The 26562-nt window shown below is 45.3% G+C and overlaps 1 protein-coding gene across 1 annotated transcript in view; it reads right to left on the reverse strand.

Moving 5' to 3' along the window:
• hmgcll1 (3-hydroxymethyl-3-methylglutaryl-CoA lyase-like 1) overlaps positions 1-26562 on the reverse strand; it is a 177830-nt gene that overhangs the window by 72067 nt on the left and 79201 nt on the right. Inside the window, exon 7 of the mRNA XM_038800460.1 lies at positions 24011-24199. Within this exon, the coding sequence (XP_038656388.1) occupies positions 24011-24199 (189 nt within the window). The remainder of the gene's footprint in view (positions 1-24010; positions 24200-26562) is intronic.

Consider the following 26562-nt stretch of genomic DNA (forward strand, 5'->3'; position numbering starts at 1 on the left):
TCTTCCTATTTATATACCCGTAGAAATGTTCACAATCTATTTCATGTCACGTGCTAGCCTACTCTTGTATCCCTTTTCCTCTTTCATTATCAATTTCTAGACGTTCCTTTGCTGAGTGATGTAGTATTAGCCCGACCCTACAACAACTCTGAGGAGGCCTATAAACAACTCCCACTAGGGTTTATTGGCCCTTTCTGTTTCTTGGCTTCATGCACGCTAATACTACATCACTCAGCAAAGGAACGTCTAGAAATTGAGAAGGAAAGAGGAAAAGGAATACAATAATAGGCTAGCAAGTGACGTGAAATAGCCCCCACCCCCCTCCCCCCCCATCCCAATTCTTTCTTACTTCGCTTTTAGGCAGCATCATAAACCTTTTCCGATAATCTAACACTATCTTTAACTTTTCTCGGAAGCCACGGTTAGGCCACTTTTCCTCTGGGGTTATAGGCTTTAAGGGAATATATTTTGTTGCAAATTATGAATTATTTCTTTAAACATTTACCATTGCTTATCCACTGTCATAACTTTTCATGCCATTTCCCAATCTACCTGAGCTAATCCACCCCTCATACCTTGTAGTTTGCTTTGTTTATCTTTAGGGCCCCAGTTTCTGACTTAAGTAAATCACTTTTAAAATCAGTATAACATTCTATTATATTATGATCAATCTCTTTTAGAGGCCCCTTTACTACAAAGTTATTAATTAACCCTGTTATATTTTCATTACTGGTATCATGTTATATTCCTTGTCTTTCCCTCCAAGATAGCCAGATATGTAGTGTTGACAAAGAATATAAAACCATGGGCGGGATTCTTCGGAAACCGGCGGGGTGGGCAACTCCAGCGCGAAGGAGTGGCGTGAACCACTCCGGCGTCGGACCGCCCTGAAAGTGTGGAATCCTCCGCACCTTTAGGGGCTCGGCCACGCCGGAGTGGTTTGCGCCACGCTGGCCGGCACGGAAGGGGCTTGGCGCCATGCCAACTGGCACCGAAGGGCCTCTGCCGGCTGGCACGAGTTGACGCATGCGCGGGAGCGCCAGCGTGTACTGGCGTCATCCCAGCGCATGGGATCAAAACTAATTTATCTTACACTACTTAACTTGATGTGGTTCGCACACTTTATTGAGTAACAGGTAACAAAATAATAGTACTGAATCTGTGACACAGTAATTAGTAATCTCTCTAATAAATAAACTACACTCTAACTCAACCTCACACTATCCTTCTACATCAAAATCTCCATCAGCTTCAACCTGCATGCCTCGAGACGCAGCCTTTTATAAGATCACTCAGTGACACCATTTGTGTTGATATACATGTTAACCCTTTACTATACTTGGACCATACATATCATCACAAGCCCTTGCTTATTTCATCATGCTACATCTAAAATAAGCTTTTCTCTAGTTGGTTGCTTGACATAGTAATTTGAAAAAATTACTATTTTCATTCCTTGGACTGCTCCTGCAAAATATTACTGATTTTCTTTTTTTGCCCAGCCTAGATGAAGGTTAAAGCCCTCCTTGACTACTCTAGTAACCTTGTAACATGGACCTCTAATATCATAGAATTTACAGTGCAGAAGGAGGCCATTCGGCCCATCGAGTCTGCACCGGCTCTTGGAAAGAGCACCCACCCTATCCCCATAACCCAGTAACCCCACCCAACACTAAGGGCAATTTTGGACACTAAGGGCAATTTATCATGGCCAATCCACCTAACCTGCACATCTTTAGACTGTGGGAGGAAACCGGAGCACCCGGAGGAAACCCACGCACACACGGGGAGGATGTATAGTCTCCGCACAGACAGTGACCCAAGCCGGAATAGAACCTGGGACCCTGGAGCTGTGAAGCAATTGTGCTATCCACAATGCTATCGTGCAGCACTAAAATCCTGATCTATATTTTTCCCTACCCTACAACAACTCTTAGGAGGCCCATAAGGACTCCCACTAGGGTTTACAGGCCCTTTCTGTGCTAATACTACATCACTTTTCTGAGTTATGACCCTGTATCTCCACCATCTTTAATCCATCCTTTATACCATGCCTACCATCCTCCCTTTCTATTTTATCTCCTTTCTAAAAGTCAAGTACCCTGGAATATTTAGTCCCCACCCTCAGTCCCTCTGTCTCTGCAATGACAATCAGATCAAGCTCATTTATCTTCGACTGTCATTAATTCTTCTTTTTAAGTGAAATTGCACCAAGCAGCCAACCATCCCCATAGGTAACATTGCAGCATGCCTGCAAGAAGGTGGGACCATTTTCAAGCCACAATGAACCATTATTGTCACTGGGAGTGCCAGCACTAATATCTGGCTGCAGATATGAGGGTAATTTAACTCTGACCCCTGGCAGTCCATAGCTCTGAGAAACTTTGGTTTTATGCCAGTGATTACCTGGTTGGTAGCAATATGAACTACACAAACCAGCTACATTGTGCATGGAGTCAAGCACTTATTCAGCAATTCATATTCATGAAAGATCTCCCTTTTCATCAATTGCCCCATGATATCACAGAATCACAGTGCATCTCTGAAGAGTCCATGTGCTTGGTGAAATTCACATCAGCATCATATCTGATTCTCATTGATTTCCTCCTTTGGGATCATGAAACACGCTGAGTGTCTCTCTTTGAGCTTGTGTGCACAACAAATGCTGTGGATGAGGGCAGTGTCACTCAGTCAGTGTTTAGGCCTCATCCACCTTAGACTGGGGCCTTTCTTTGGGATTAAATTGCACCATATGGAAATGAGTGGTTATGCCAATGATGTAAGTCATTGGTACAGTGAGAGTTTTCCTGAAACAGGAGCATGTTATTTCCACTAATGTCAGTTTAATTCAGATCACAAACAGAAGGCCAGTATGTTAATTAAAATGTTGGTCTCCTGGGTAGGAGGTAATGACCTTCACTTGCTGTGTGCCACCTTTAGATCTCTTCCTGTGGCCACAGGGTGTACAAATATTTCTCTGCAAATGAAAGAACAGTTTCATGTAAGTGAGCAGGTATTTGCAAAGTAATGGTGAAGCTAACATCACAGTGTTTTTGTTAGATGTATTGCAGAGTGACATATGAAGTACATTGCCAAATAACAATTTAATATGTGAGTAACTACATATGTGAATCTGAGTTGCTATTGATAAAAATCACAAAATTTACATTCTTCTTTTTGTGCACATTGCTCCTGCACCAAGTAAGTGGATACAATTGTGAACTTCAGTGTTGCGATTCAATGGAAAAGTGTGGGAGCGAGCGGGAATTTTAAAATATCATCTAATTTCACCTGTATTGTGGCTGCGGGTGAAGTGGAGCAGGAATTGGTGCGCACTAACCCAGGGTGTAATGGCAAATGTCATCAACAGTGAAGGTTTCTGATAAAGTTTCACATTCCAATAGCCATTTCTGGCTTCAAGCTTGCTGAAGACTATTGCCCCTGCCAATGACAGTCTGACCCATTCTACTGTTGGAATGGGATTCCTCTATATTTTTTGTTTAAGATCTATAGCATGCACATTTTTAACCCTTCATTAGGCTTCTCTGTCACAACAATGGAATTTACCCTATCTGTTGGCTCTGTGACACTGGTGATCATCTTCTTTTCTTCCATCTCAAATTCCAAAGCCTCGCCTCACCCAACCTTTCTCACTCAAGGACAATTTAAAGGGAGAAAATCGGCAGGATTCTCCCATCCCATGGCAGAGTCGTAAACGCCGTCGCTCACAGGACTAATTCTGGCCCCTACAGGGGCCAGCACGGAGCTGGAGCGGTTCGCGCCGCTCCAGCTGCCGATCCCGGCTTGAACTGTGCGCCACGGGATCCGCGCATGTGCAGTTGCACTGGCGCCAACGAGGACATGCGCAGTGGTGCCGGCGCCAACGAGGACATGCGCAGTGGTGCCGGCGCCAACGAGGACATGCGCAGTGGCCCCCTTCAACGCGCCGGCCCCAACGCAACATGGTGCAGGACTACAGGGGCCAGCGTATAGGAAAGGAGGCCCCCAGCCATAGAGGCTGGCCCGTCGATCGGTGGGCCCCAATCGCGGGCCAGGCCACATTGCGGTACCCCCCCCCCCGCCTTTCCCCCCACAGCCCAGGGCTGAGAGAATCCCGCCCAATAAGTTTCAATGGGAAATGGATCTGGAAATCGGGAGAGACTGGGAAGTGGGGGAGAGGGTCGGACCAGAGAGGATAGGCAGATCAGAGAGGGGGTAGGGGAGGGTGGGTGGGGCGGGGGGAGTTCGGTCAGAGGCGAAGTTGGTTCAAAGGGGGCTGGAGGAGAAGGTAGCAGGGTGAATCGGACTGGAGGAGAAGGTGGCAGGGTCGTGTAGATTGCGAGGGGTTGCCAGGTTGGATGGGGGGGGAGGTCGGGTTGAACGGGCATGGGGGGGTCAGTTCTGACCGGAAGGGGGGGGTCGTGGGTCAGACTGGTGGGTGGGGTGGGGGGGGGGTAGGCTTTGGGGGGGAATTTGGGTCAGGTCGGAGTGTGGTAGTGGCGGGGGATCCGCTGGGGCTTCCTGTGTCTGAAAGGCTTGGTCTGAGTTTTAAAATAGTTGCTCTTGAGTTAGGAATAATATTTTCCTTCTAACTCTTTCAGAGTAACTATCAGGGTAAAACTGTCAGAACCATCCGAAGTTAGCACCATAAATTGCTTCCAGAGGAAGTTAGCGCTTCTGGACAATTACCAGGTAAACCCTGACGTGGGAATCCACCGGTGGGATTCCCCAGCGCATCATTGGATACCTGCTAAATGTGACGCTGGCAAACCAGGAAGTCATAGCCCATTGTTTCTTTTTTACTTCTCAATGGCCCTGTCTTGAATAACTGATTTGCCATCTGCGTTTCCTGCTCTGCATATATTTTCCCGGTGATTGGTTTCCCATAAGCACTGCAGTTTGATCCATATGTGGGGTATTTCCTTCTGTCTGTGAACTCATGAGACCACCCACATCTTCTACACGTCTTTCACTGTCACTGGAGTGCATTCTTTTGTTGCTTATTCACTGCATCAACCCTGTTGCCTTTCTCTTGAGTTAACTGCAAGGCGGCCATTTTGGTAGTCAGCGTCTTCACCTATCTCCTTGTGATTTCATATGCGCTGGCAATGTCTATGGCCTCTGGTATTGTGAGCATGTTGTTTCCAATTCCATCACCTTCTACTTCAGGGCGTGCAGAGTTCCAAATGATCTGATCTACCAGCCTGATCCAACCCCCCCCCCCCCCCCGCCCCCTCTGATCTGCCTCTCCTCTCTGGTCCTCATCTGTGTGGCTGCCATTTTTCAATTTTTTTTTCATCATAGAATTTACAGTGCAGAAGGAGGCCATTCGGCCCATCAAATCTGCACCTCCACCCTATCCCCGAAACCCAGTAACCCCACCTAACCTTTATGGACACTAAGGGCAATTTAGCATGACCAATCCACCTAACCTGCACATCTTTGGACTGTGGGAGGAAACCGGAGCACCCGGAGGAAACCCACGCACACACGGGGAGAACATGCGCACTCTGCACAGACAGTGACCCAGCATGGAATCAAAGCTGGGACCCTGGAGCTGTGAAGCAACTGTGTTAACCACTGTGCTGCCCAGAATCTTGTCATGCGATTGTCAATAGGCTCACGCAATTCCTGCCTCAGGCCTTGGTATTCATATCAATAGATCCGATGATTTGATTTTGGCTGGAGATGTTTGTTGAATTTTTCAAAAATCGTCTGGGATTTTGTTCTCACCTTCGCTTGGCTCCCAGCTATTAAACAAATGTAATCCTTTCTCGTCTTCCGACAAAAGGATGTAGCTGACCCTTTCCTCTTCACTGATATCTTTTCAAAAGCTGCTGACTGTCAGTCTGCCCTTTCTTTGAAACTTCTCAAATGCCTCTGTGACATCATCATCCTCTCAATTCATCATCTGTGGAGGGGGGTGGGGGGGTTAATGCTACAAGAAGTATAATGGTTAATAGGAACCAAAGCAGCAGGTTGGCATGTGAGGAAAAGATGGAGGTTAATAGGATGAACAGGCAGGGCCAGTCTAACACCTAAGAAGGGGAAAGGAAACGTTAAAAAAAATCAAAATGTAAGGAGTCTGTGAAAGTGAAAGTCGGGGATGGGGCTGAGTGTTGTCAAAGATTAATAAAGGCGGTCAGTATGTCTAAAAAGCGTAGTGCACAAAAGAATCTTGTAAGGGAAAGACAAATCAGTAGGACACATTTACAAACCTTGAATCTAAATACTGCAGTATTCAAAATAAGGTCAATGAGCTGGCAGCACAAATAGAGACAAATGGGTATGATTTGGTGGGGATCACTAAAGAAATGTTTGCAGGATGACCGGGACTCGGAGTTGAATGTCCAAGGATACTCAGTATTCCGAAAGGATAGACAGGATGGAACAGGAGGTGGAGTTTCTTTATTGGTTAAAGATGGCATCAAGTCTGTATTAAGAAATGTTATTGGCACTAAAGGACAAAATGTTGAATCGATCTGGGTGGGAATAAAAAACAAGAGAAAAAACTCCTTCATAGGAGTAATTTACAGGCCCCGACCAATACTTCTAAAGTGGGGCACAGTATAAACCAAGAAATAATGAGGACTTGTGAGAAGGCCACAGAGGTCATCATGAGTGATTTTAATATGTCCATCAACAGGATTAATCAAATTGACAAGGGTAGATTTGAGGGAGATTTCATAGAGTGTATGAGGGATTGTTTCTTTGAGCAATATATTATGGAGCCAACGAGGGAGCAGGTTATTTTAGATTTAGTATTAAGTAACAAAGAAGGTTTGATAAATAGTCTTGTCGTTAAGGAGTATCTTGGAAGGAGTGCTCACCGGATTTCAAATTCAGATCAGATTGAGCGAGAGAAGACAGTGTGCTATACTAGCATTTCAGCATTGAGCAGAGGTAATTATACAGGAAAGAGTTGGCCCAAGTAGACTGGGTGCAAATAATTGAGGGTAGAACAGTTGAGGAACAGTGGCGGATGTTCAGGGAGATATTAAATACCACTGAATTAAAGTACATTCCTGAGAGGAAGCGGAATTGTAAAAGGGAGAAAAATGTTCCATGGCTAAACAAGGAAGATATAAAGGCAAAAATTAGGGCATACCATACTGCAAAAGCTAGTGGTAAGGTGGCGGATTGGGAGAACTTTAAGGTTCAGTAAAAGGCTATTAAAAATAAAATCAAAAGAGCGAAAATGCACTTGAAAGGAAACTAGCAGAAAATATAAACCCTGATACCAAACGCTTCTATAAGTATATAAAGTGGAAGAGAATAGCTAAAGCAAATGTTTAGAGGACTATACTGGTGAGGTAATAATGGAGAACACAGAGATGGCAGAGGCACTGAATCAAAATTTTGCCTCTGTCTTCACGGTAGAAGATAATAAAAAATTTCCAAAAACTACAGTTAATGCAGAGGAACTTGGTGCTAGGGAGACGGTATTGAATAAACTAATGGTGTTAAAGGCAGCTAAGTCTCTGGGACCTGATGGCCTGCACCCAAGGGTATTAAGAGAGGTGGCAGCGGAGATAGTGGATGCATTGATTATGATATTCCATAATTCCCTGGATTCTGGAATAGTCCCGGTAGATTGTAAACACACTAGTGTGATGCCCCTATTCAAACAGTAAGAAGTCTTACAACACCAGGTTAAAGTCCAACAGGTTTGTTTCAAACACGAGCTTTCGGAGCACGGCTCCTTCTTCAGGTGAATGGAAAGGCTTGTTCCAGAAATGTTTATATAGACACAGTCAGAGATGCCCGGAATGCGAGCACCTGCAGGCAATCAAATCATCAAAGATGCAGAGAGAGAGGTAACTCCAGGTTAAAGAGGTGTGAATTGTCCCAAGCCAGTTCAGTCGGTAGGCCTCTGCAAGTCCAGGCTTGTTGGTGGGGGCCGAATGTAATGCGACATGAATCCCAGATCCCGGTTGAGTCCGCATTCATGCGTGCGGAACTTAGCTATAAGTTTTTGCTCAGCAATTTTGCGTTGTCGCGTCTCCTGAAGGCCTCCTTGTAGAATGCTGACCCGGAGATCAGAGGCTGAATGTCCTTGACTGCTGAAGTGTTCCCCAACTGGAAGGGAACAGTCCTGCCTGTTGATAGTCGCACGATGCCCGTTTATTCGAATTATACGAATAAACGGGCATCGTGCGACTATCAACAGGCAGGACTGTTCCCTTCCAGTTGGGGAACACTTCAGCAGTCAAGGACATTCAGCCTCTGATCTCCGGGTCAGCATTCTACAAGGAGGCCTTCAGGAGACGCGACAATGCAAAATTGCTGAGCAAAAACTTATAGCTAAGTTCCGCACGCATGAATGCGGACTCAACCGGGATCTGGGATTCATGTCGCATTACATTCGGCCCCCACCAACAAGCCTGGACTTGCAGAGGCCTACCGACTGAACTGGCTTGGGACAATTCACACCTCTTTAACCTGGAGTTACCTCTCTCTCTGCATCTTTGATGATTTGATTGCCTGCAGGTGCTCGCATTCCGGGCATCTCTGACTGTGTCTATATAAACATTTCTGGAACAAGCCTTTCCATTCACCTGAAGAAGGAGCCGTGCTCCGAAAGCTCGTGTTTGAAACAAACCTGTTGGACTTTAACCTGGTGTTGTAAGACTTCTTACTGTGCTCACCCCAGTCCAACGCCGGCATCTCCACATCTTGCCTATTCAAACAGGGAGAGAGGCAAAACTTAGGAAACTATAGACCGGTTAGATTGACGTCTGTGGTGGGGAAGCTGGAGTCAATCATTAAGGATGAGATGACTGAAAATTTGGAAAGACAAAGCTCAATCCACCATTGTCAGCATGGTTCTCTGAGGGGTAAGTCATGCTTGACAAACATTTAAAAAATAAATTTAGAGTACCCAATTCATTTTTTCCAATTAAGGGATAATTTAGAATGGCCAATCCACCTAGCTTGCACATCTTTGGGTTGTGGGGGGCGAAACCAATGCAAACACGGAATGTGCAAACTCCACATGGACAGTGACCCAGAGCCGGGAACGAACCTGGGACCTCTGCGCCGTGAGGCAGCAGGGCTAACCCACATTCGCCACCATGCTGCCCCTACTTGAAAAACTTGCTTGAGCTCTTTAAGGACATAACTAGCAAGGTGGATAATGGGAACCTGTGGATGTGGTATATATAGACTTCCAGAAGGCATTTGACAAGGTGCCACATAAAAGACTGATCGAGAAGGTAAATCGCAGCGGATTAGGGGACTAGTTTGGATTGAGGATTGTCTGACTGACAGAAAGCAGAGGACCGGGTTAAATGAGTCTTTCTCTGGCTGATGAACTGTAACTTGTGAGGTGCCACATGGCTCATCCCTCGGACCTCAACTGTTTACAGTCTATATAAATGATCTGCAGGCATGTACAGAGTGTAATATAGAAACATTTGCAGATAATGCTAAAATAGGTGGGAAAGTAGGCAGCGATGAAGAGAGAAAGATTTTACAGATGGATATAGATAGGCTAAGAGATTGGGCCAACATTTGGCAGATGGAGTTTAATGTTGATAAGTGTGAGGTTATCCATTTTGGCTGAAGAAATAGAAAAGCAAATTATTATCGAAATGGAAAGCAGATTCAAGATGTGTCAGGGCAGAGGGATCTAGGTGTCTTTGATCATGAATTGCAGAAAGTTGGTGTGCAGGTACAGCATGTAATTAAAAAGGCATATGGAATGTTTGAGTTTATTGCAAAAGGACTGGAATATAAAAGTAGAGAAGTGTTGCTGCAATTGTAAAGGGTGTTGATGAGACCACATCTGGTGTATTGTGTCCAGTTTTGGTCTCCTTATTTGAGGAAGGATGTGGTGGCATTGGAGGCAGTTCAGAGGAGGTTCACCAGATTGACTCCAGGGATGGAAGGGTTGCTATATGAGGAGGGATTAAACAGTTTAGGCTTATACTCACTGGAGTTTAGAAGGATGAGAGTGTTTCTGATCGAGGTGTATAAAATAGTAAATGGGATTGATAAACGTAGACCAAATGTTCCCCCTTGTGGGTAAATCAAAAAGAGAGGTCACGGATGTAGGTTGAGTGGCGGTAGATTTAAAACTGAGATGAGGAGTAACTACTTCTCGCAGAGGGTGATGAATTTGTAGAACTCACTGCCCCGTAGTGTGGTGGAATCTGAGTCATTAAATAGTTTGAAGAAAGAGAGATATATTTTTGATTAAAAACGGGTTAAAGGGATATGGGCAACAGGTGGGGAGGTGGATTTGAGACCAGGAAGAGGTCACCATGATCTGTTTGAATGCCGGAGTACGCTGAAGGGCTGAATTGCCTACTTCTGCTCCTATTTCCTGTGCCGGCCATTTTAATTTTGCACATTTTATTTATTTGCTCTCTTGACAATAATTCGGGTTGATTTGTCAATCTAATTCAGCATTACATTAATTTCTCATGTTCGGGTTCTTACTCACACCCCACCACTGCCACCATGTTATGTCTTCTGATTCTCATAAATTAGAAACAATCAGACTTAGGACTCAAAAAGCTCAAACTTCATCAAGTACATTTCTCACTGTTCTCCATGCGGCTGGCACATAGACTGCTGCATTGTCGCCCGACGGAAACGCAGCAGCAAAATGTAGGACCCCGGATAGAAACTTTCACAATGATAAGTTCCCATTTCTTTATGAAAAATGTAACAATATAAATTAGAGGTATTTCTTAATATTCCCTCCAACGTCTGATAAGTGGTTTATTCCCCTTATAATTCACATTACAGTTCCAAAGGTAGCTATCCCACTCTGAAACCGCATTCAAGTGGTAATTTTCAGGTGAGGCTGGGCAATGAAATTTAGGAAGCTAGATAAATGCGAGAGTCATTTTTGAAAAATAATGGCTGGAATTCTCCAGCTATTCGTGTGGGCTGGATCTCCCAGTCCCACTGGCAGCGCACTGCTGCAGGTTTCCCGGCGGCGTGGGCTGCACTGTGGCAGGACCAGAAGATCCCGCTGCTGGCGAATAGCGCGCCCCTGCCACTGCCAGAAACATGCCGCGGGGAAGCCAGAGAATTCCGCCCAGCGGCTTTGGAATATTTTGCTACGCAGATAACACTGATAATTGAATAAACCACAGATTTACACCATTTTGTGGAATCAAGTCGGGATAATGCCAGTGATCACAGAAGTTGGAATGATTCGGTGGACCTTGTGTGGTGTTAAATGTTGTTTTCAGCTGTGTTATTGCACTATGATTGATGCAACGTTTGAATGCTCAGGTTTCCAATGGAGCAGAATCCCTCTGTGAGTGCAGTGAATGATATTGATTATGTGGAACTTAAAAGCCTTTGTTCAATTTTCCAGTTTCTCACAACACCGAACATCCTGTGGAGAGGTTGCCTGGGACCAGGAAAGGTGGAGATTGTTACATCATGTCATCTATTAATACTTTGCACAGTGAACCCTTCATAGTCCCTCCTTTGGAATCTCACTTAAACCCTATGTCATTTATACCATCGTACCACAAAAACGTATAATCTGCCTGGAGGTTTGGGCTGCTATTCAATTCAACCAAAAGCTTTCAGTGCTGAGTTCTCTTTCTCGTATCCTATTATCATGTGTTCCTGTTGTACAGCAATAATGAAAGGATCCTTTTCTGACAGTCTGGCAAGGGCTCATCACACAGTTCAACAGTTTGCAGACAGATAAAGCAGAAGCCCTTAAGGGTCGATTTTACCCTGAACTTGAATGCAGTGCGAGTGACATCAAGCTGTCATGTTCACAGGCATTGAATAGGTGAACCTTTGTCTCAATATTTCACATCTGATGAATCTCCTGAAAATCACTGTTTCACATCTCGGGAAGAGGAGCTGTGAAAGAGACGCAAAAGCCTCACAAATAAAATGGCAATTTAAGCCATAAGTTAATTCCAAGACTTATTCTTTCCAAATGAAATATTTGAATGCTTCTTGTATCCAAGATTTTTTCAAATGCACATTCATGAGTAATTTAACGGACAAAAAAAATTGCTGCCCAAAACCAATAATATTCTCCCCAATTAGCAACTAATAATGCTCCAGTCCAAAATACTGAACTTCATGTAGCTCGGTTTAATAAGTAACACATTTCAGAAATGCAGTTATAGCTAAGTCAGTTACGGAAAACACCATGATTTAAAACGCTATTGTTTTATCCCTGGAATCAAAAGCTAGCCCCAGTAATAGTGACCAAGAAATTATTGAGTGGTCACTAAAACACAATTGGTTCACGAATATCCATGAAGGAAGGAAACCTGTCATCCTTACTGTTCTGTCCTACATGTGACTCCAGACAACAATGCTTAACTACCCTCTGAAATGACCTAGTAACCTATTCAGTTGTATCAAAATCATTACACAAAATTACAGTAAGAATAAAGGCAGAGAGATCACCTGGCATTCTACCCAGACACCAGATATGACAATGGTATACTCGTCCGATAAATGGCCTAACACAGTCCTTACTAACATCTGGGGACTTGTACCAAAATTGGGAGGGCTGTCCCATAACATCATATCATACAGCTCATGTCCTCCATCACCATTCCTGTGGTTGTCCTGTTCCACCAGCAGAACAGACCCACCAGATGTTGTGGCACATTGGCATGAAGTCTCCTGACATTAAGTCAAACATACGCAAGGAAAGCTCCGGCTGATTATTACCTGCTTCGTTCAGGTTCTGGTGGGAGTGCCTAGTTCCAGATCTCATTCCAAACTATGAGAGGCAGGGTGGCATAATTCCGGCCTTGGGTGACTGTCTGTGTGGAGTTTGCACCTTCTCCCCATGTCTGCTGTCTGCATGGGTTTCCTCTGGGTGCTCCGGTTTCCACTCTCTATCCAAAGATGTGAAGGTTCGTTGAGGTTGCAGGGATAAGCTTGGGCAGTGGGCCTCGGTAGAGTCTTCTTTCGGAGGGTTGGTGCAGACTCGATGGGCTGAATGGCCTCTCTCTGCACTGTGAGGATTCTACGGCGTCTATGAACGTTGGTCCAAAAAGGGCAAAAGATCTGAATTCATGAAGTGAGTTAAGAATTATCGCCCTTAATAGCTGTAACTGAGTGTGGTAACAAGCATCTCTAGCTCTATGCAACTCTGATCAGCTCACAGGTAAGTTTCTAAAGTAGCGTGTTCCCAGCTTTCTCCTCGCCTTCTTGCTACTCAATGTCTTGCACTCGACTGAGTGATAAATGTCCCTGCCACTTATACAGCTAAATCCGAATGGTGGGCAATGTGGAATGCCAATATGTGACTAACTATGGCTTCAAAGTCTGGAACATTCAAACGTCTCATCCTTTCCCTGCCCACGTCTCAGGAAATTATAGATCTAATTACCATCCTCCCACAACTCACCCCATACCATTCTTTACTTAGCATTTCTGTATGCCTGTGGGGCAAGCATCATTGAAACAACTGTACTGCACGTTTTGTCCTAACTGCCAATCATCATGTTTGGCATGTGTCACACCAGGCCTGACCCTCAGGAACAACTTTGAACTGGGGATTAGTCTTGGTATGTGTGAACATATCTAGCTGCACAGCAATCAGCTGCATCAAAACCTGGCACCTAAACATTTGTTTGAGAGGTGGTGAACTACTGGCCCTCCATGAAGTGGTAATTTGAGGAATGAATAAACAATCGGAGGCATTGAACCCTTATGAAATATACAACAGTCTAATTATCTGACACATTAATACCTGTGTAAGCAGATCTCCTGTGGGGTTGCTCGTGCTGAGTCAGAGGAGATGCTCTTTTCTAATAATCGAGATGTTTATGCCATTCGAACTTGAAGCACCTGCTTTCTATTTTTCATTATCCCAGTCCCACCCTTGTCACCCGCTGACCCCGCTCAGTACAACCTGCAGCAGCAGTGTGGAGAGCCCTCATTCGAGCTCTTACAAACAGATCACATATTGCTTACATATCACCTTTTCATTCAGTATTTAGGCTATGACTAAAGGGGCTGGTTTAGCACAGTGGGCTAAATAGCTGACTTATAATGCAGAACAAGGCTTCAGCGCGAGTTCAATTCCCGTACCGGCCTTCCCGAACAGGCGCCGGAATGTGGCGACTAGGGGCTTTTCACAGTAACTTCATTGAAGCCTACTTGTGGCAATAAGTGATTATTATTATTATTATTATTATGCTTCAATTCTACAGCTTTTTTGCTCTGTGGTATCACACTGGAAAGTTTTGTTGCAGACATCAGACCGCTGCCCTTGCAAATGGAAGACATCACAGAGCAAGAGAAGTTGCCGGAAGAGGAGGAGAAAGATACGGCAACTGAATTAATGGAGGGTCTTCACGGAACACTTCTATTTACTGGGAAACAATGGGGACAGTTTTATGGAGCCCACAAGAGTGGGAAACGTGGTATGCCGGGTGACTGTATTTTGATTTCCTCACAGTGGATTGAATTGCAGTGGTTAAGCCAGTGGAGAGGTTGCGGCATATTAGGTTTCACGCCGTCCTGTGGCGGCTTCGCATTTGTAATACGTTTGCATTCTATGAATGCTCATCAGCATAAGACCTTTAAAAAAAGCCATTCCACCTTCACGATTAAGTCAGCAGCGCACCAGAATTTAAGAGATTTTGGCTCACATTTGTTTAAAGGTGGCGGGCACCAGTTTGTGCAGTGGTGTTTGAGGACAGCAGTATTTCTTGTTAAACTTTGGCACAGAGGAAGGGAGAAGGGGAATGGCAGCTTGCATGGAGGCTCAGGATTGGCAAAGATGAGTCAGTGCTGAGGGGGCAACTGTGCAACAAGGATGGCAGGAAATGGAAGAGGCGAAGAAGGATCCAGGGATGGTCAAGTAGTGGGATTGGGGGCATTGAGCAAGAGACGAGTGAAGAGTCTGGCACCCTGGGTGTGCTGCCTGTTGGCATGGTCAGTCAAACAAGAAAATGTAGATCCTAAAGGATGGTGTCCAAATGTGGGTCCATCAGGGTGTTACCTGGTAGAGTCTGCACAGGACTTTGAGTTCATCTGCAACATTTCACTTATCCCCACTGAGGGCGATCTCAGCCAATTCCCTTTACGGTGAATAGAAGGCAGGGCTGGCTAAGTCTGCAAGTTTCATTCTTTGAGGAAGTGACAAAGTTAATTGATGAGGGAAGGGCTGTAGATGTCATATACATGGACTTCAGTAAGGCGTTTGATAAAGTTTCCCATGGCAGGTTGATGGAAAAAATGAAGTCGCATGGGGTTCAGGGTGTGCTAGCTAGATGGATAAAGAACTGGCTGGGCAACAGGAGACAGAGAGTAGTGGTGGAAGGGAGTGTCTCAAAATGGAGACGGGTGACTAGTGGTGTTCCACAGGGATCCGTGCTCAGACCACTGTTGTTTGTGATTACATTAATGACCTGGAGGAAGGTATAGGTGGTCTGATTAGCAAGTTTGCAGATGATACTAAGATTGGTGGAGTTGCAGATAGCGAGGGGGACTGTCAGAGAATACAACAAAATATAGATAGATTGGAGAGTTGGGCAGAGAAATGGCAGATGGAGTTCAATCCAGGCAAATGCCAGGTGATGCATTTTGGAAGATCCAATTCAAGAGCGAACTATACGGTCAATGGATGAGTCCTGGGGAAAATTGATGTACAGAGAGATCTGGGAGTTCAGGTCCATTGTACCCTGAAGGTGGCAACGCAGGTTGATAGAGTGGTCAAGAAGGAATACAGCATGTTTGTCTTCATCGGACAGGGTATTGAGTACAAGAGACGGCAGGTCATGTTACAGTTGTATAGGACTTTGGTTGGGCCACATTTGGAATACTGCGTGCAGTTCTGGTCGCCACATTACCAGAAGGATGTGGATGCCTTGGAGAGGGTGCAGAGGAGGTTCACCAGGATGTTGCCTGGTATGGAGGGTGCTAGCTATGAAGAAAGGTTGAGTAGATTAGGATTGTTTTCGTTGGAAAGACAGAGGTTGAGAGGGGACCTGATTAAGGTCTCCAAAATTATGAGAGGTATGGACAGGGTGGATAGCAACAAGCTTTTTCCAAGAGTGGAAGTGTCAATTACAAGGGGTCACGATTTCAAGGTGAGAGGGGGAAAGTTTAAGGGAGATGTGCGTGGAAAGTTTTTTACGCAGAGGGTGGTGGGTGCCTGGAATGCTTTGCCAGCGGAGGTGGTAGAGGCAGGCACGATAGCATCATTTAAGATGCATCTAGACAGATCTCTGAATGGGCGGGGAACAGAGGGAAGTAGATCCTTGGAAAATAGGCGACAGGTTTAGATAAAGGAACTGGATCGGCGCAGGCTGGGAGGGCCGAAGGGCCTGTTCCTGTGCTGTAACTTACTTTGTTCTTTATGTCTCACAGAGAGATGAGTACATTGGATACTAACATGAAAATTCAATAAAAAGTGAACACAAAAACAAAACATTGTTTCTCAACAATAAAGTCAATATCCTGAACTCCCTTGTAACCAGGAATAAAGCTCATTACAGCGGTAACTTTTATATCACAAGCTCTCTCAGGCTCAAACAGGTGCCATTGGCAATACATCAGTTTGCAGTTCACTAAAGTATCAGGGAAGCCATAGAATCATAGTCATAGAATCCTTGCAATGCAGAATGAGGCCATTTGGCCCATCAATTCTGCACCAACCCTCTGAAAGAATATCACACCTAGGTCATTCCCTGCCCTATCCCCATAACCCCACATAATCTTTGAGCACTAAGGGGACAATTTAGCATGGCCAACCTACCTGCACATCTTTGGACTGTGGGAGGAAACTGGAACATCCTGAGCAAATCCATGCAGAAACGAGAAGAATGAGCAAACTTCACACAGTCACCTAAGGCCAGAATTGAACCTGGGTCCCTGGCACTGTGAGGCAGCAGTGCTAATCACTGTACCACTGTGCTGCCCCACTGAGGCTCTCTGCCTCAGAAGAAATACCAACATCTCAGATCTCCTTCTCTATTGGCAGTGCAAAACAAGAAGGTACACTGTGATTCATCTGCATGGCAGACCTTTCCAGCGTTCAAGGTTCCATCGGCTGCATACATGAGTGAATCCAAATGATCAACTGAAAATAATGTCACGATCTCAATGTACAGCTAGGTTGTGGCCTGAGGCAAAAATTGCATCATACTGGTCTGTGCACACTATCCAGAGAGCATCCACGACACTTTCAGCCTGCACCTGTCTTCTGTGCCCACTTTATTCCAGCCAGGTTGTCAGGTACAGGCCATTGACTGACAAGGGACATCTCCCTTGTGAGTGGTCACTTGTGGCTTCCTGACCCTCTACCCTAGCTCCTGTGCACTTATTCCTGGTAAATCCCTTCTCTAACTTAGTCTCTGAAGCACACATGGTGTGTCTGAACTGGTGCTTTCCGAGTCAAACACAGTGACATGCATCTTCAGCAATACTGAGTTCCTCTTCCTTCACTGGCTGAGGAGCAGTGACATTTCCAACTGCTGAATTATGTGATGCTCGATAGGCCTGTGCATCTATCGCAATGATGGACATCTTTACTTTTTAATAAAACAGGGGAGTACAGGCAATTTACTTTGACTCAAGGTGGAGACCAGGAGGTCAGGTGACCTTTTGTGATTTCTGCTCATGCAAGGACTAACTAATTTCTCTCGAAAGTCTTTAAAATGTAAATGTCCATGGTGGAGTACCCTTCCTGGAAAAGACATTCAAAATGCAAGAGAACCTATGGAATTTATAATTCATATTCTCTGGGATTTACAATTCAAAAACAGACACAGTGTCAGCTTATCCTGAGAAGGTGTGAATGGCCACCACTCATTCCCCCATTGTGTAGCAATGGATTCTAATATTGTATCACCCTGCAGAATGAAAACAGTCATCCCAGGCAGTGAGAGAAGGGCTAGTTTGTCTTCAACTGAAAGATTCATCTCTACAGAAACACAGCCACAACTTCCTGAGAAAACCCAGAGACATCCAACCTCAATTTATCTTCAGAGAACCAAAAGAAGGAACTGATAAGGGCTGAAACACTTCCCCTCTTAAATGGCTAATATAAAACATAGGGGGCGGGATTCTGCGAAAACCTGCGGGGCATGCAGTTCCGGCGCGAAGGAGTGGAAGTTATCCCATCCTCTCTCGTCTATCCGTAACAAATTTAAAAAAAAAACAGCTTATTTATTCAGTGTCTGAGGTGAGGGGGAAGTCAGAAGTGGCAAAGGGGATTAGGTGTAAAGAAATTATGCAATGTGTCTCCACTCATATCAGGGACTACATACGCTTCTCTGTCCCTTCCCATAATAGTCAGGTCGCTCTGTCCAAGGAGGGGGTGGGTGCGCAGACAGATTCTTCCTCCTCTAGTGGTAGCCTGCTGCGTGGTATTGTTGGTCACCTTCTCTTGCAAGAAAGCGCGAGAAGTTTGGAGAATATGGCTATCATGATGGAATAGTTGATTATGTGTGCGTTAGAGGTGAGTTGAGTGTGTGTAAGTGCGGAGCTCTACTCCGAGCTCCGCAATGGCAAGCGATCACGAGGAGGGCAGCGGAAACTCTGCAACGTCACTCTGAAGGCCTCCCTAAGTAAATGCAACAATCCCATCGACTCATGGGAATCACTTGCCTTAAAATGGACAAACTGGAGTAAAATCATCTGCGAAGGAGCCAATCACTTTGAGTGTCATAAGGTGGAGAACGCGGAGGCCAAGCGTAAACAGCGGAGAGGGCAGAATCCAGAGCATCCCAGCAACCTCATCAAAAAACACCTGCCAAACCTGTGGCAGAGTCTGTGGATCCAGGACTGGACTATTCAGTAACTGCACAATCCATCTCCCCGGAGTAGAAGCAAATCATTCTCGGTGCTGAGGGGCTGTCCAAGAAGAAGATGAGAAGAAGTAATTGTGGAGTGTATGAACATGAGGAGAAGCAGATTTAGTGAAGTGTGCTGCTGTAATTGCGGACCAGTGCAAGGGCAGTGTTGTAAATCTTGTGGCTGTGAGTGGTACCACTGTGAGCAGTAAGTATGTGATCTGTCCTCTTCCCTTAAACTCTGGCTAGATCATTAAAACCTTTCCAGCATTGCAGCCATGTTTTGAGCTGTGGCATTGACATGCTCAGTTAACTCTTACCACTTCCTCCTCAATAGATGCCTGCATGGTTCCTTGGTGTCCAGAGTAAGCAGAGGCCCCTCCTCCTCAGGGGCTGGTTTAGCACAGGGCTAAATCACTGGCTTTTACAGCAGACCAAGACAGGCCAGTAGCACAGTTCAATTCCCGTACCAGCCTCCCCGAACAGGCGGCGGAATGTGGTGTCTAGGGGCTTTTCACAGTAACTTCATTTGAAGCCTACTTGTGACAATGAGCCATTTTCATTTCATTTCACCTCCTGCTGATGATACATGTATATTTTTTTGATTTCTGCGTTTACACATATACTCTGTGTAGGTGAAGGTAAAGCTGTGTCTGTGTGTCCACGGTGAATCAAAGAGGTTGCTGGAGCCAGATTGTCTGTGGAGACTATGGGATGAAAGATTCAAGGTGTTATCTTTTTGCATTTTGTAATGAGGGCTCACGGTGGGTGTAAATGTAGTAGATATTAAATTTGCATCTGGGGGAGATAAGTGTTGAAATTGACATGTAGCTGTTGCATTTCAAAGGAGTTTCAAAGGCGACAGATTCATGAACAAACAGGAGCAGATGTTTTAAGATTTTATTGAATCAGAAAGAGAGATAAATTAGGAACATGACAGGCTTAATATTTGAGAGCCAGAGTTTTCATAGATATATTTAAAGACAATAAAGAACTAAAATAAAAGTGGTGAAGAGGGTAATTATGACAACAGGACTTCAGCCGTGTTAAAATAAAAAGTGCTGGAAAGCCTCAGCTGGTTGGGTCGCATTTGTGGAGAGAGGAACAGAGTTGATGTTTCGAGTCCCTATAACTCTTTTTAAGAGCCGACTTGATTTGCTGTGGGATACGTCCCACTGAGAGCCGTCTCCTGTGTATCCCGAGGGTGCTGCAAAAGCTGTGAAAGTCTTTCAATTGAATAAAAGCAACTCAGGCTTTGGAGCAGGATGTTGTCCTGCAAAACAGTTTGTTTTGAATTTCCCTTTTTGGAAGTTGAGGTTTGCACTACTGTTTAAAGTGAAAGCAATTTCTCTGTCTGGGTAATATTTCCTGGATTTTATCGTGAAGAACTTTCTGCAGCCAGAAAATAGCTTCCTTGTGTCCCTTGTAATATTCTTTGATTATGCTGATAATGAATCTTGATCTGGTAGTGTTAACAAAGAACATGTGTAACAAAGACCGTGGGCTGGATTCCCCAGTTGCCGACGCCGAAACCGCGTTCGGCGAATGGCCGGAGAATCCACGTTCCTGACCAAATCGGGGGCGGTGGCGCTTTCGCGATGCTCCGCCCCCTCCAAAGCGCCACATTGCCTGAGGCCTGCCCCCCACCCCGATGATCCGCCCCCGACCAGCCGAGCTCCCGACAGCGTGGACAACGTGTGGTCTCACCCGTCAGGAACTCGGCGTGGCGGCTGCGGACTCAATCCAGCGCCACCAAAGTCGGGGGAGGGCCCCCGCGGGCAGCGGGGGACATTATTCGGGGCTGGGGGCACTGTGGTGGCGCGGACCAGAGCGCGCAAGCCGGCCGAAGGGGGGGACTACTTCATTGGCTGGGTTCACAAGCGGCTGCCGCCATGTTGCACAGCGCAGCCGCAGAAGGCAGCCGCCGTGCGCATGCACGGCCACGGACCCGGCAATTCTCCGGGGCGTATCGGCAGCTAGTTAAGCTGGGTGCTCTGTGCTGCTGTCCTGCTAGTCCCCAGCAAAACGGGGAATCAATGGGCACTTTGTGCCAGTTTTTCTGGCGTAAAACGTCACCTTTCCCACGGTGGCATGGGGACATAGCCCTAGAATTGGAGAATCCAGCCCCTTGATTTACAACAAAACTATTTATAACTAACACTTCTCTAAAGGTCTACTATAATGTCTAAGATCAAAACAGTTGGAAATAATGGTCACAGATAGAGTTATAGATGTTTACAGTATGGAAACAGGCTCTTCGGCACAGCTTGACCATGCCGCCCAGTTTCTATCACTACTCTAGTCCCACTTGCCCACAGTTGGCCCACATCCCTCTATACCTACCCTGCCCATGTAACTGTCGAACTGCTTTTTAAAAGACAAAATTGTTGCCTCTGGCAGCCCATTCCACCCTCTGTGTGAAGAAATTTCACCTCTGGTCTCTTTTGTATCTTTCCCATCTCACCTTAAACCTATGCCCTCTAGTTCTAGACTCCTCTACCTTTGGAAAAGACGTTGACTATCTACCTTGTCTATGCTCCTCATTATTTTATAGGCCTCTATAAGATCACCCCTAAGCCTCCTACTCTCCAGGGAAAAAAGTCCCAGCCTATCCAGCCTCTCCTTATAACTCAGACCATCAAGTCCTGGTAGCATCCTCGGAAATCTTTTATGCACTCTTTTTAGTTTAACAATATCCTTCCTATAAAATTGGGGAACAGAACCAAACACAGTATTCCATGTGTGGTCTTACCCATGTCTTGCACAACTTCAGCAAGACATCCCAACTTCTGTATTCAATGTTCTGACCAATAAAACCTAGTATGCTGAATGCCTTCTTCACCACCCTGTCTACCTGCGACTCCACCTTTAAGGAGCTATGAACCTGTACCCCTCGATCTCTTTGTTCTGTAACTCTCCCCAACACCCTACCATTAACTGAGTAGGTCCTGCCATGATTTGATCGACCAAGATGCATCCCTTCACATTTATCCAAATTAAACTCCATCTGCCATTCATCGGCCCACTGGCCCAATTGGTGAAGAGCAATCTTACATAACCTTTTTCACTGTCCACTCTACCACCAATCTTGGTGTCATCTGCCAACTTACCAACCTTGCCTCCTACATTCTCATCCAAACCTAGCCCTGGATTCCATGAGATTTAACCTTTTGCAGCAACCTACCATGCGGTACCTTGTCAAAGGCCTTACTGAACCATAAGGAGAAGCATCACATGTGAGCATGATCTGTTTTCCAGGGTTGAAGTGAACTGAAAGGTTCGAGACACTAACTTACACTAAGATACTACAGAGCTACTCTAAAATGTGACTGCTATCAACTCCTTACTAGCACCTTGTCCTGGGACACATGGTGCATCCGGGTCACGTGTCCGCAGACTCGCACCACCTGCTGGTCGGTGCTGGAACTACAACAGTAAAACATGTAATTTAGAATTACACAGACAGGTGATGATGATCTACTCATTTTATATACAGATGATAATCTACCTATAATCACATACCTTTGGTAAATGATATTGAGGGTTGTGTTTTATCAGATTTTTCCAATGGCGTATCTTTTATCTTGTACGTTTACCTTTTATCGTTTTTTTAATAAACATTTTAATCCTCCAGAAGTTATTACTGGAGTCTTGTGCTTTTGTGTTCAGTAGGTATCCCTCCTCATTTCGACAAACGAAGATGATGATCAGCTGCAGCAGATTACTGAGACATGGCTTGCTCAGCGTTAAAACAGCTGCAGCGACCACCATGGCCACATTGGTGAACCTTGGTGTCCACACACTTCAGCCATTTCTTCCAGAAACTGTTTCTTACAGCTGTAATGCACCTTCACTTTAAGAGGAATTGGTTGCCTTGAAGTGGCATCTTGGGTATTACTGGTACCCCTAATAGACAGGCAGCCAATGAATAGCACTGGCCACTTGTTAGTTATTATAATAAGCATGCAGAATGGATATTTTATGCTACTCGCATCGGTGCCAGTGGGTGGCCCAATTTGGACTGCAACCCACTTTGAGAGCCAGTAAATCAAATTGTACTGGACGGCATTCTGCAGTGTTTACTACAATTATGCCCATTATTCTGTGAAACCCATGAGTGACTGGTGAGCAGAGTGTATAGCATGGTCCCATCAGTGATTGACATGAGGAGCAAATCTGATGATCATCATAGGGCTCTGCACGGAATATTGGCGAGCACCTTTGATGAAGTTTGAATGGGGAGCCAGAAGTTCTCAGGTTGCACGGATCAAATTAGTGATATATTCCAAAATTCCAAACCTCTACTGAACAAAACTCAACCCCAGTGATGGTCAACTTGAAAGTCCAGTCATTCAGCTACGCAAGACTCCATGAAATAGAATATCAACTAAATAATTTTTTTTAGATAAAACCGTACAATTATTTTTCGAGACATGCAAAACAAAACTGAGGTAAGTGAAAGAACAGTGTTGTGACAGGATACAGCAACATTGCAATTTCCCTGTGCAGTCAAAGGGAAAACTTTTATGGCCCTTCCCACTGGTGGGATCTTCCAGTTCTGCTGAAGGCAGTGGACCTTTCAGCAGCTCGCTGCATTTTCTGGCTCTGCCTCCGCCGTGATGGATTTCTACCCAAAATACTTGTTTTCGTTGTTTTAGTACCAAAGAATAGAACCATAGAATTGCTACAGTGCAGAAGGAGGCCATTCGGCCCATCCAGTCTGCATCGACCCTCTGAAAGGGCACCCTACTAGGCCCACTCCCCCACCCTATCTCCGCAACCCCGTGGCCCCACGTAAACTGCAGATTTATGGACACTTAGGGGCAATTTAGCATGGTCAATGCAACTAACCTGCAAATCTTTGGACTGTGGGAGGAAACCAAGTGAAAACACCATCTCCACACAGAGTCACCCAAGGCCGGAATTGAACCTGGGTCCCTGGTGCTGTAAGGCAGCAGTGCTAACCCACTGTGCCGGCCCCACTTACTTTTAAAACATTGATTTTGTTTTAAAGTAGTTAGTCACCCGCTTCATTTTTAAATGTTCACGTCTTATCATCTCATTTATATCATACTTATATCATGACCAGATGAGTGTTATTAATTCAATAGCAGGTCCATCAGAGTTAGCACCGAGAGCAGGGATTATTCCACCAAATTGTTTCTCCTCACATTCCAACATTTCCTGGCATGATCTAATCCCCGCCATAACCCTCACTGGTGCCTATATAAATTGCAAAATAATACTGGGCTTACCTGTAAAGCTACAAAGACGTTAGCCAGAGCCTGGCCATATGTGTCATGGCAATGAACAGCGAGCGCACTTTTTGGGATTTCTTTCATCACTGCTTCCAGCATTTTCTTCACATTGCCAGGAGTTCCTATCCCAGTCGTGTCCCCCAGAGAAATCTCATAGCAGCCCATACTATACATTCTTTTCGCCACCTACCAGGAAGAAATAATGAATTCTGATACAGTACTTTGCTTTTTGTTTCAACAGAAAGAGCAATAGATTTCTAGGAGTAGTGAAGAGGAAACCAATAAGCATAAAAAAGATAAATATATAAAACAGGTACTGATGAATACACCTGATCCTGTTTTCAAGGAGATGGCAAAAGTAGAAAACTTCAATGAGCAGTTATTTTTTGTTTTGTTTTTAAAAGTTTAGATTACCCAATTAATTTTTTCCAATTAAGGGGCAATTTAACGTGGCTAACCTAACTACCCTGCACATCTTTGGGTTGTGGGGGCGAAACCCACGCAAACTCGGGGAGAATGTGCAAACTCCACACGGACAGTGACCCAGAGCCGGGAGCGAACCTGGGACCTCAGTGCCGTAAGGCAGCAGTGCTAACCACTGCGCCACCGTGCTGCCCGCCAATGAGAATTTTTGATGGTTTTATACATTCAAAAGACCTTTCGGAGTTCAAGGAAACTGTTAATAGTGCCACGCTTTTAAAAAAAAAGTGAAATTGCATTTCTAAAAATCGCAGGTCAATAAGTAGTCGTATGGAGAGTCCTTAAAACATTTTTGAAAGTTTATGTTAATGATCATTAGTGAATCTAATTTGATAATGTATATTCAGCATATTTTGGGAAAATGAGGATCGCACACAATTAAATGTTAGGGATAAAGCAGTGTTAGGGATAGGGATAGCTTTAAGCAAGTTATAGTTGTGTGTGGATGTTAGGAATAAGCTACAGCTTTAAGTTTAATTTTATTTCTGTGTTGTGGGGCAAAGAGGGAACCTCAGTTTAGGATTTACTTTAAAGAGTTGACTAAGTCTGTTGATTTGTTTGTGCACCTGCATTTTAATTTGGTTTTATGGCCCTTGGAATGGTGAGCTGTGTTATCAAGTGGTGGTGATTTAGTAAAATTAAGAAAAAGTGGGAAAAAAGGGCTGTTGCCTTGCAGCAGGGGACCCCATAGGCACAGGAAGAAACATAAAGCAGTTTTGGTTCCGTTGGAAGCAGCAGGCAGGAGGACTTGGGCAGAGGTAACTGCAGAATGCAGATATCCCAAAATAACAGGAGAGAATCCCAGAAAACAAGGAGTGGGACAAAAAGAAAGTCCTTGGAAGATACTTAAGTCAATAAACAAGAACAGGAATCTGAATAAGGTCCTGTTCAATGATGTTAAAGTAAAGGATAGAGGAAACAGCTCCAAATGAAAGAGAAGAAGACGCAGGGAGCAAAATCATGACAAAGTGGGTTGCCGAGAAACAAAAAGTTCCAAGAAGATAGCTAAAGCACGTGACTCTTAACTATGGAGCTATGAAGCAGTGGCGGTCTGTTGGCACGACTCTGTGTCTGAGTGTGTGGAAGGCGAAGCTTGAATGTATGTGGCGATCTAGGGGAGAGGAACATCAGGAGAGGTTGAAACCCTGGAAGTGTATTCTTGTTGAAGGTATCCAAGTGAACGTATATTTTGGTGGGAAATTCCAAGCCGAGTTCTTAGAAGGTAGAAATAGGAAACCCAAGTTAAAAGGCAGTTTCTGAGGGACCAGTTAGCTCGCAAAGTGACACGCATCTGAGGGAGTTGATGAGAGCGATCCACTGACATTGGGTGCCACTGTCTCTTGGTTTAGGAGAGTCGTGTGTCTGATGACAGGTTCACAATTGGTTTACATTGGACTGGATTCCCTGTTTCTGGAACTATGTAACCACGCCTTCGTAAAAGTTTTCACGCCGGAAACACTCGCGTGAAAAAGCCCCATATTCATAGCCCTGCAGGGGGCGAGCAGGGACCCGGCGTGTTTCTAGCATCTTTAGCTGCCGAGAGGGGCCCCTGCACTTCCAGGTCAGAGGCCGGGCATGCGTACGGCGGTGGCCTCCAGCGGCCACACCATGCTCCATGGCAGACTCAGACCGGGGAGCTGGCCCTCCCAAATAGTGGCCACAATCGGCCGCGCGCCCGACCCTGACCAATTGCCCGGGTGCATATGTGGCCACCCCTGCCCTCCGATCGGCCGCGGACTCCGAACAGCAGGACCATGAGTGGTCCACGCCGTCGGGACTTTGGCCGGTCGGGGCGGAGAATAGTGGGGCGGGCCTCCAGCAATGGCTGCAGGTGGGGGATACGTGGCGTGGTGTACTTCCCAGGTCCGCCGCTTTTCGGGGCCCGGAGAATCGGGGAACTGGCGCTGGTCCCGATTCCCTGCGCGGAAATGGATTCTCTGCCCCGGCACTGGACGCGATTTTGACATCAGGGTGCGGAGAATCCAGACGATGGACTCTGTACTTACTGTGAAAATTAGAGTATTAGATAGATTTTTGTAATATGTATTATCCTAATGAATCTGTACATA

The sequence above is a fragment of the Scyliorhinus canicula genome, chromosome 6 (assembly GCF_902713615.1).
Source record: "Scyliorhinus canicula chromosome 6, sScyCan1.1, whole genome shotgun sequence".
NCBI classification, from domain to species: Eukaryota; Metazoa; Chordata; class Chondrichthyes; order Carcharhiniformes; family Scyliorhinidae; genus Scyliorhinus; species Scyliorhinus canicula.